This window comes from Equus caballus, chromosome 30 (assembly GCF_041296265.1).
Source record: "Equus caballus isolate H_3958 breed thoroughbred chromosome 30, TB-T2T, whole genome shotgun sequence".
NCBI classification, from domain to species: Eukaryota; Metazoa; Chordata; class Mammalia; order Perissodactyla; family Equidae; genus Equus; species Equus caballus.
Genome location: NC_091713.1, coordinates 15,791,793 through 15,802,296, shown reverse-complemented (window position 1 = coordinate 15,802,296; position 10,504 = coordinate 15,791,793). Strand labels below are relative to the sequence as shown.

General features: G+C 40.7%; 1 protein-coding gene across 6 annotated transcripts in view; it reads right to left on the bottom strand.

The window, feature by feature from the left end:
• Positions 1 to 267: 267 nt before the first annotated feature.
• Positions 268 to 10,504, bottom strand: part of ACBD3 (acyl-CoA binding domain containing 3) — a 39,239-nt gene continuing 29,002 nt past the window's right edge. For 3 of the 6 annotated variants that reach the window (XM_023632679.2, XM_070255627.1, XM_005607970.4), the window contains 3 exons: positions 8,543 to 8,729; positions 6,321 to 6,617; positions 268 to 2,418 (listed from right to left, as the gene is read on the bottom strand). In XM_023632679.2, coding sequence (XP_023488447.1) covers positions 2,207 to 2,418; positions 6,321 to 6,617; positions 8,543 to 8,729 — 696 coding nt within the window. In that variant the 3' untranslated portion in view covers positions 268 to 2,206. The remainder of the gene's footprint in view (positions 2,419 to 6,320; positions 6,618 to 8,542; positions 8,730 to 10,504) is intronic. The other 3 variants (XM_023632680.2, XM_070255628.1, XM_070255629.1) reach the window with 1 other exon arrangement.

The following is a 10,504-nucleotide window of genomic DNA, read 5'->3' as shown; positions in this document are numbered from 1 at the left end:
GGGGAAATAATTCTATACTAAGTCACTTTCAATAAGAAAGGTCAGTGGCTTCCTTTCCACCAAGAAGTCTGAAACATTTTAAATCTATTTCAACCCTCTAGGGTAATTCACGCCAAAACTAAATAATCAGCCAGAAATAGTCTGCTGTTGTGTTTTAACTTTTTAAACAGAGAAGATCACTTAAAACATTTCTTCTTGTCCTACCCAAATGATGAGATACAGAACTAGTGCTTCAAAGAGTAACTATATCAATGAAACGTCAACAAATTACGGATCAACATTTTAATTGATTAAATATATTATTTTCAGGATCTTTTTGAAATTGCACTTGTACTGTACTAATCAACAGCCAAAGGCAATAAAAAAGTTTAAAACCAAAAACGTTCCGACATGAACACGTGACAGGAATTGCTGCTATGTAAAGTAACATACACTGCTCCCAAGAACAATTATATTTTTAGAAGATAATTCATCTTAACATGTGCAAGGACAAATCTGTAATCAAAGGCTGGAAGAAATATATATTAGTGCCTGCTTTTTAAAAGTTTATTTTACATTTTAAATACAATATTTTCTCATTTAAAAAAAAGCCAGGAAGTGCCTAACCCCGTGGTTTCTAGACCATATATACATGAGAGTTGATGGACAGCCTGACAAATGTTCTGGATGTAACAGTGTAGACACCTATGAGCTGGGACTACTGAATCAAAATTAGAAAACACAAATTAAGCACTGCTTAGGAGAAAATAATCCAGTTTCTGAACAACCAAAAGAGAACAGAGTTAGATTTACCATCTAACGTCAGGTAAACAAAACAGGTAAAAAAAACAGAAATACAACACACACAAAAAATAAACAGCCCCTTATGTAGTGAACTGGATATACTGCAGCTAATCGATGGAAACCCTCCGACAAGGAGTGATTTATTATTTGAAATTTTAAAAATCTAAGTATTTCAGTAACAACATATAATAATATCACGTGTATACTGCCATCTTTGTCCCTTTCTATCTATACCGCCCTCCCTTCTGAAAACAAGAATCTCTACACTAGTCAATCACTTAGACAAATTTGAGGCAATTAATCCATATTTGTTTTTAGGAAAACAAAGATGTACCTCTTCCCATCAATAAAGATATAATACAGATTAAAGCTATAAAAAATTTAAGCATGGACATATGCATTTCCAATTCTCTCTAATAAGTAATTCCAAACTGGAATCATGTAGGGTTTGTGCCTAAGTAGCAACAAATTAAAAAAAAAAAACGGACTCTCTCCGGCAGTGATTTCCATATTAGTGCAATGTTATTCCCCACACACTGAATTATATTTAAATGATTTCAAACATTTTAATTCAGTAGGTGCCAATTTGAGTTTACAAAATATAGTTAGCTATATGCTTGTGTAGAAAACAGTTTCGATTTGAGAAGCTCTAAAAAGCAAAATCAAGACAAAAATGAACTAATTTTGCTTTGCTACGGTACTATGAATGTCAGATGAAGAAAAAGGACTGAGAGTTTGTGAAGGCTTGCTTACACAGATGTCTGAGGTTCTATGCATATTGATACCTCAAATTATCAATCAGGTTGGAACATTCTATCTTAAGATTATCTCAAAAATAATTCCCTGTAATATAACTGAACTAAACAGCCACGCCCAAAGCAAAAACAATCTGGGTCATTCAGAACAAGATCAAATTGAGACAATTTCATTTTCTATTATCATCTGTGAGGTCTTAAGTTTTTAAGTTTTAAAAATGACGACCTTCAGTCAAAGTCAGCTGCACCTCATGTAGACTATTAACAAAAGGATTTCCAATGAGAGGGCAGGGTAACTACGGGCTCTCAATAAGACACGTGGAGCAGGCAGCAACGGACTAGCCATCAGCCAGGTGGGGTCAACGTTGGGAGGTTTTATTTCGGAGACTTTAAAGATTTAACACACAGCTCGTGTAACGTCAGCATCCACTAGTGACTCTGCTGGTCAGCACCCAAGGGCCAGCTGAGTCTGAGGAATCCCGTTAACCCCAAAGCATTAACTCCTAAGAGTCTCAAGGAAATCCTGATTCCCAGCAAGAGTTCACAAACCATCAGACCAAAATCAACAGGGTAAACACTGACTGCAACGCTCTACAAAGTCAAAAGAAATTCCAAATTAAATGCCATTGTCTGCCCAACCCTAGACTCCAGACTCTGTAACAACATCTTTATCTAGTATAATAGACTCTGTAGTAGACTGATTTTGACCTCCACAAAGAATAGGAGTTGTCAAACTTGAGGAGATAGACTCCTCTCCCTGGATATTGGTGGCTGCCAGCATACACTTCTTCATGACAGTCCCGTCGGTACACAGGCACAATCTCATCCAGCAGAGGCTTGTTGGCATTTTTTTTGGCTTTCTCTTCAGAACTGATGTTTTCTATGAGAAAGAATAAAGACAAGTCAGTGCAGAGATCCAAAAAAACCCTGTTTGCATCAAGCATTTAAACCCTATCCTTTCTTTGAGAAATTGCTCAGGAGAATTCTCTCAATCCGTTCTACAACTCATGTGCATGCGAGCATACACTGGTTCACTCCCTCATTCATTTACTCCTATATCTGAGCAACTGCCACGCGCCAAGCACTGCCTGGGCCCTGGGAGCCCAGTGGTAAACATCTGGTGGTGGTAGCAGTCAGTATCCTCTCTCTCTCTGTACTCTGACCACTGCTGCTATTTCTAAGCCCCACTTCTTCCCTTCCACATCCATTCAATTCCTAATTCCTCCCAACAGAAGGAATCTCACTCATCTGAGTAAGACCAAGGAAGGGACCAGCCCGGTGGCGCAGCGGTTAAGTTCCCACATTCTGCTTTGGCAGCTCGGGGTTCGCCGATTCAGATCCTGGGTGTGCACATGGCACCACTTGGCAAGCCATGCTGTGGCAGGCATCCCACATATAAAGCAGAGGGAGATGGGCATGGATGCTGGCTCAGGGCCAGTCTTCCTCAGGCAAAAGAGGAGGAGTGGCGGCACATGTTAGCTCACGGCTAAACTTCCTTAAAAAAAAAAAGACCAAGGAAAATGTTGCTCTGATCCTCCTTTTCAACAATACGTAAGTCCACTCTGCTTTAGGAAGTTTCTGGAAAGGGAGCTTATGTGGACTATTATTTTCTTTATGTCTTAAATATAAAGAGTAAAACAAGAAAAACCACAGTAGAGAGGTAGGCATTTAGAGACAGTGAAAACTCAATTATTTTCACTAGGCCTGTGTTGCTCAGGGATGATCCCAGAGGCAAAAAATGAGTTCTGATTCTAGGTTTGCCCTGGTTAATAGTTTTCTGAACTGTACTGATACAAGGTTAGGAAAAAAATACCTCTATAAACCTGCAGGAAAGAGAAAATTATGAACCAGCTTCAAAGTCTGTTTCACATATTAAATATAAACAGCCCCAAGAAAAACAGGTCAAGAGAATATTCAGCACAGAAAAGAAGACGACTTTCAGGTTTATAACATGGCAGAGTGAATTTCGGCAACAGGAGTTAAAAGCATGACGACTGTCAATGGCCACCACTAGGAACTTAAACAAGGAAAGTCTGAGAAACTCTCACAGCCTAGAGGAGCTCAAGGAGATATGACAACTAACTATAACGTGGCATCCCGGATGGGATCCACTAACATCAGGTAAAAACTAAGGAAATTTGAATAAATATGAACTTCAGTTAATAATGTATCACTATTGTTTCACTAGTTTGATGAATGCACCATAGTACAATATAAGATGTTAACCATAGGGGAAACTGGATGCAGAGTATATGGGAACTCTGCACTATCTTTGAAACTTGTCTGTAAATCTAAAACTATTCTAAAACAAAAAGTTTATTTGTAGGGGCCGGCCCCTTGGCCAAGTGGTTAAGTTCGTGCTCTCCACTTCGGTGGCCCGGGTTTCGCTGGTTTGGATCCCGGGCATGGACACAGTACCGCTCATCAGGCCACGCTGAGGGGCGTCCCACATAGCACAACCAGAGGCACTCACAACTAGAATATACAACTATGTACTGGGGCGCTTTGGGGAGAAAAAGGGGGTAAAAAAAAAGATTGGCAACAGATGTTAGCACAGGCGCCAATCTTTAAAAAAAAAAAGTCTATTTTTTAAAAAAGCAGATGACACTCTTATAAATAGGCCCAAATCAGATTTGCTTTGTCATAGCAATACTTAAAATTAAATGTCCTTCATTTACAAATGAGAAATACAGAGCCATTTAAAATGTATACTATTGCCTATAACGATATCCATGAAACCGATTATTGGTCCACAAAGTCAAGATGTAAATTTTGTACAAAATTTGTAAAGCTAAAAGTTACTGGGATGGATGAACAATGCATCTTTCATCACTTTAAGCAGACTTGGGACCTGGAAACAATAAAGAAAGTGGAGAATGAGAGCAGTAGGATGGGTTACCACCCACGCTTCTTCCAAGAAAACAAACTCCTCTATCTTTCAAGAACTAAGATAAACCAAAGCAACAAACCAACAAAAAACCTGGACTCCTCTTCCCCCTTCAACTGAGCTAGAAAGGACTCCCCCCATAAACCACACAACGAGGACAGACATGGCAGCACAGCAGCAGCCCTCCGAAGGAGGCATGAGGCACATGGACAAACGCAGTCTGTGAGCCACATCTTCAGGCGGGAGAAAGATGCTCACTCTGAGCACACAATTCTCGGGAGCAATAAATCCTCACTGTTCTTACTGTTGATACAGAGGTTTTAACGGATTCGTTTTACTTGTAAATCATTTTATGATTAGGAACGGCACAAGGACAGGCAATGCCACTTTCCATTTGAGGATATCATCTATTAGAGCAAAGGTCAAGGACATCAAGGTTCCCAGCTCTAGAGGGACTAGACCCCGGCCATTGTTACCAGTGCTCTTCCCAACATCAATAACCCCCAAACGATAATAGGTGGAGGGCTCAACTAGGAGGTACCCTCCTTTTAGAAGCTCTGTGGCAGCCAAGTAGGAGAAATACATTACCTCAACCTATTTCTGAACACAAAATTCTTCCACATTATTCACAAAGCTCTTTGTAAGTACAATAATTTGCACACACACACAAAAACTTTCCTTCCCAGACATCTGCAAACAGTCTGATTTTAACGAGTCCCTGTGCATCAGAAGGGCCAGCACAGGGCTCAGTCCCTGGTCCCGATGTTGCGGCGGGCACCTGAGACGATGGCAGCGGCACCCACCCTGCAGCCTGCTCAGTCTCTCTCTCACCTCCTGGTGGTTTTTTTCTTTCTCATTTAGTCAGTAGTATCCATGGGCAACGCATTACCTTGCTAGTGGAACTCAGAAATAAAGATTGCTGAAAACAAAATGCCATGTAAGACAAGTGTGTGTGTCTCCATACCACTGTAGCCCAGAGGGCGCGCAGTGCGGCACAGTGTGGCGATGCGATTCACCTGTGTACCTCAAAAGCCGCGTGAGCGTGAGCCTCCCTCCACGCACCTCCACCACCACCTCCTGAAACTCACTCCAGCATCGCTCCGGGAAACAACGTTCCCAGCCCTCTTCAAGAACACACGGTCTGCCTGCACGTCACCGGAAAGGAGAGGGACGGCCAAGAACTGAGAAGGTGCCGCCCCACCCTCGCAGTTGGGGCTCCTGCCACACCACTCTCAATCAAGCCAACGAATATTTAAGTGCTTACGAACAGTGTACAAAAGTCCTGAGTTCTAACTTTTCTGGATAACAATTAAAGAGTCTATCTTCTCAATCAATAAGCAATACATTCGATAACACACTTCCTAGACCAACGTACTTCAGGCTGTCCTTGGAAACACTCAAGTTTGTCTACTTAGAGAAAAGAAAAAATTACACTCCAGTAAAATAGGAAAGAATGATTTAAAGTTTTTTAGGTAGGATGTTCTGGTGAGTTTCTGTATTTACATCAAAAAATCTTAGTAAAAAGCCAATATCAGAAATATAAATTTAAATAAATTCCAGAGTTGGCAGAATTTCTTGCTTGCTCCTTTAAAAATTTTCAAAATGACCTTCTGCATTTAGCTTTTCAACACACAAGGCTGGAAGTAAAATAATATTCAGAAAGCAGTAAAATAAATAGCCAAACAGACCTCATTATCATTCAAAAAAAGATTCATGTCTGGCCCCAGTCCCCTACAGGAGGCTGGCTTCTCTCACAACCTTTTCAGCCCAAGGTCCCACTAATGAAGAGACTGACCCCCGTCCAGGAAGTGTTAATCAGCAAGCATAAGGCTGGCTGACATCTGAACCACTGCCACTTTTGCCAGCATACAACCCAGCAGCTACCGAATACAGACCCATGGTTCTACCTTCCTCGTCCTCGTCGTCATCGCTGGACTCACTGACATGCACGCTGACAGCAGTGTTTGGAGAGTCTGTCCATTCAAAATATACCCCAAACCCAATGTCATAATTGTCTGTAGCAAATTCCCAAAAGAGATACGATCCTTCTTCATGGGTGGGTACTCGAACAGTGACCACTTCTCCTCGGCCCACCGTAATCACGGAATCCGCGTCCTGCCGAATCTTCTCTTTAAAGTCTTTGATCTGGGGTCGTGTCCACATGGATGGAGCTGCTATTACTGGAAGAGATTCTAAAGGCAACAGGAATTACAAAAGCTACAGAGGATGAGCCTTCACCTGCAGGCAGCAACATCAGCAGAGGACCACCTGCCCAGCTGTACTTAGGCACCAAGTGCAATACGGTCCACCTCGGACCAGGGACTCAGGAGTGTAAGAGCCTCCCCATTCAGTCTCCCCCTAAGTTACTACATTTCACAGTGTCACAGGTATGCAGAGGGCGTCACACCACTTCAGGTGACAGAGCAATCCACAATCTTAGAAGTGATTTTTCCCAACGCCCTATTTACATATGGGGATTTAAGAATGACCCTGGAAACTCCCTACCTGGAGCCAGAGAATCGTTCTAACAAACAAGAGAGATGTGGACTTAGGAATAAACTCACTTTTGGATGTGGACAAAGAAAGCTGGGCCTTGACTTCAGTCTCTCTCTTGAAAAAACGTCTTGACCTCTGAATATTCCAAAGTTCTAGGGGCTATTCTAGGAGCTCAAAGAAACAGAGACACTGGGACAGGACTAGAACCGCTGGGCACTGAGTCAAAAGGGGTAAGGGCTTGTTACCGAGCAGTATCCAGGTGTGCTGGACTACTCAACGGGTCTTCCCTTTGAGGGAAAACAGAGCCTTTGACAAAAGATTCATTAGAAAATACTGGTAAACTCTTATAACAGGAAAAAGGAAAAAAAAGGAGGAGAGGTGTAAACCAAGGGATTTCAAACTCTTTCCTGAAGCTATTTTGTATTACTTGTTCTAAAAAGGCAAGGAAGATTTCTGAAACCAGCTTCCTTATGAACCTTACCACTGTCCCTGGTCACTGTCACTGAAATGCTCTTCTCTTCCTACTCAGTTAACTCCTATTCTTGCTTCAGATCTCTCAGCTCCATTGTCCCTTCCCCAGGAAAGCCTCCAGTGACTTCTCTGACTAGGTCACAGGCCCCATATTACATGCTCTCAAACTAAAATATACCTCTCACTCCATCACAGTACTTACCACGGCTACAGTTTATATTTTATGTATGTTACTTTGTCTCACCACTGTACCCCTAGCACTCAGAAAATCTTCAACCAATTGTTAAATGAATGAGCTGCCCATGAAAAGAGAGCAGACCTTTGAAAATCCCAAGTTATCTCATAGGTAAAACGGTACTTTAGTCTCAAAAAATACATTGTAATATGGCAGCCAGCCTCCAAGATGGCCCCCAGTAATCCACCTCTGGGTATTCATGCACTGAGGTCACCACCCAAAACGTATCAGGGTTGGTGTGTGTGACCAATAGGATGCAGCAGAAGTGCTGATGTGCTACTTCCCAAGGAAGGGCACAAGACACGGCCACTTCTGCCTTGTTCTCTTTTGGATCACGTGCTCTGGAGGAAGCCAGCCACTGTGCTGAGGACACTGAAGCAGCTCTAAGGAGAGACTTCCCAGCACAAGAACTGAGGCCTCCTGCCAAGCGCCAGCGCCAACTTGCCAGCCGTATGAGGGAACCATTCTGGAAGCACAGCCTCTAGTCCCAGGCAAGCCATCACATGATTACAGTCCCAGACACTAGCTTGACTGCAACCTCATGAGAGACCAGAACCACCGGCACTCAGCTAAGCTGCTCCTGAATTCCTGACCCACAGAAACCGTGTGAGATAATAAATGTTTATTATTATTTTAAGCTGCTAAATTTGGGTGTTATTTGTCACACAGCAATAGATAACCAATATATATAATAAGACAACCCAAAGTGTCCACAGGATATCTGATTTGCTCTTCTATACTATTGGAAGGGTCACCAGAAGCATGAGATTCAGACTAAAATGAGTGAAAAAGCATTCAATTCTCACAAATATGTAACTACTATCAAAATCTAGTTAACCTGTCTTCCTGACTTGTGCTTTTCATGAAGTCTCAATTATGACATCTGGGTGGACGAACACATACGCCAAACTGTACCTTTTGGTCCATTCTCCAGGGCTTCTTCTGCAGCTTCTGGTTCAAGATCTTTTTCAGAGTTGTCAGTGTGGGTTTTGGCCTGTCCATTAACTGACAGTATATCACTCGGTGCAGCTGCATTCACTTTTGATGATGCAGGCAAAGAAGCCCCAGCTACTGCTACTTCCTGTTGCTTCTGCAATGCTGCCTACAAGTCGAGACAAAGTGAAGATACGCTGACCAGGAAGGCTAACAAATGGGACATTCGCCTTGGAATGCATTCTGACCCCCAGTTTTTGCCCTACCAAAGCACTCTCCTTCAAGAAATTACTAATAAACTTTATCAGTTTTTATCCTATCTATAATGAATTTTAGTACAATATCAAACCAACAGCTGAAAATGATAAAAAAAATCAACATGTCCAAAAATCTACAACTGAGGATCACATTTCTGTGACTTGAGGATCACCAGAAAAACTAGGAAAAATTAAAGTAGGTAGAAATAATCAACCCAAAATAAAATTAAGGGCAAAAACTGAACATTGTAACATTTGTTCTTAATATTGAAAGAAGAAAATCTTCTTGATACAATTCAGATACAAAAAATTTGAATCAGGAAAATTAAACCTGGTAGAAATAAATGGTCACAGAAGAAAATTCACAAAGGCAGAAGCTGTAATTGGTAAAAATCTGATGTGGGCCCCCAAAGTAACCAACAAATAAAATACAATTATTCTAATATGGACCAAAAAAATCAATAAATTAAATCTTCACTGTAAACTATATACAAAAAATTCTTATCACAATTAAATTGAAAACTATTAATCACGTTGTAAAATGAATTAAATAGGCTTATAAAATGGAGTTTGAGGTCAAAACACTTTCTCAATGAAAATTCGTCACTGTTTACATAATTATGATTAAAATATGTATATTCATAAATATGAAATAAAAATGTCTTCTGAGTCAAAATTGGAGAGTAAATACACCTTAAACCCAAAGGACAACTATTTTGGGACGTTCTTCTCTTACATTAAGATGGATAGTTATTACTAGTAGAAATACCTAAGTATTACTTAAGTAACTTTTGGGGGAACTTTAAATTGAATTATTACATATAGAGAAGTATCTAAATCATAAACGCACAGCTTGATCATTTTTCATAAATCAAACATACATGTAACCAACACCCAGATCCAGACTCTCTGCATCTCAGGACCCTCCCTGGCGCCCCTTCCCACACACTCCCCAAGGGTAACACCTATTCTGACTTGTGAGACTACAGATTTGCTTTGCCCGTCTTTGAAGTTTATATAAATGGAATTGTACAACATATGCTCTTTTCTGTGTCTGGCTTCTTTCACAACATTATTTTTGTGAGGTTCATCTCCAGGGTCACAAGTAATTGTATTTAGTTTGTTTGCATTGTTATAGGATATTCCATTGTGAAAATACAAAATTTACTTATCCATTTTACTGCTGACGAGCATCTAAGTAACTTTTTAAACTAAAACACTAATTTATAAGTAAGCATGTGTTTACAATAGTAAAAAAGAAAGAGAAAATTTAGAGGAAAAAGCTGTTATAATCTCATGGTTTAGGGACAGTGACGTATTTTGGCATATCTGTATAAACATTTCATTTGACATATCATTTACAAACCACTTACTTAAACAAATGGCAATACCTCTCTGCAGCTAGCGCAGGCTAGTAACACTTAAGATTTTTAAATGCCTTCTTCCAAGGCCTAGATTCTCAATAATTTCCGAATTCGTTTTCTAGAAAGTACCAGCTTCCAGAAAAAGCGCATACAACAAAAACAAGCCAGCACACTCAGAACATTCACTACATGAAGGAAAGCAAAAGAAGCATTTCTGTTGATGATCAGCAGGTCCAGCGCACAGCCCCTCCGTCCAGTGAGCCTTTCTTGAAACTCTCTAGCAGAATAAACAACTCCTTCCCCGGGATCCACTGCCCATGAAT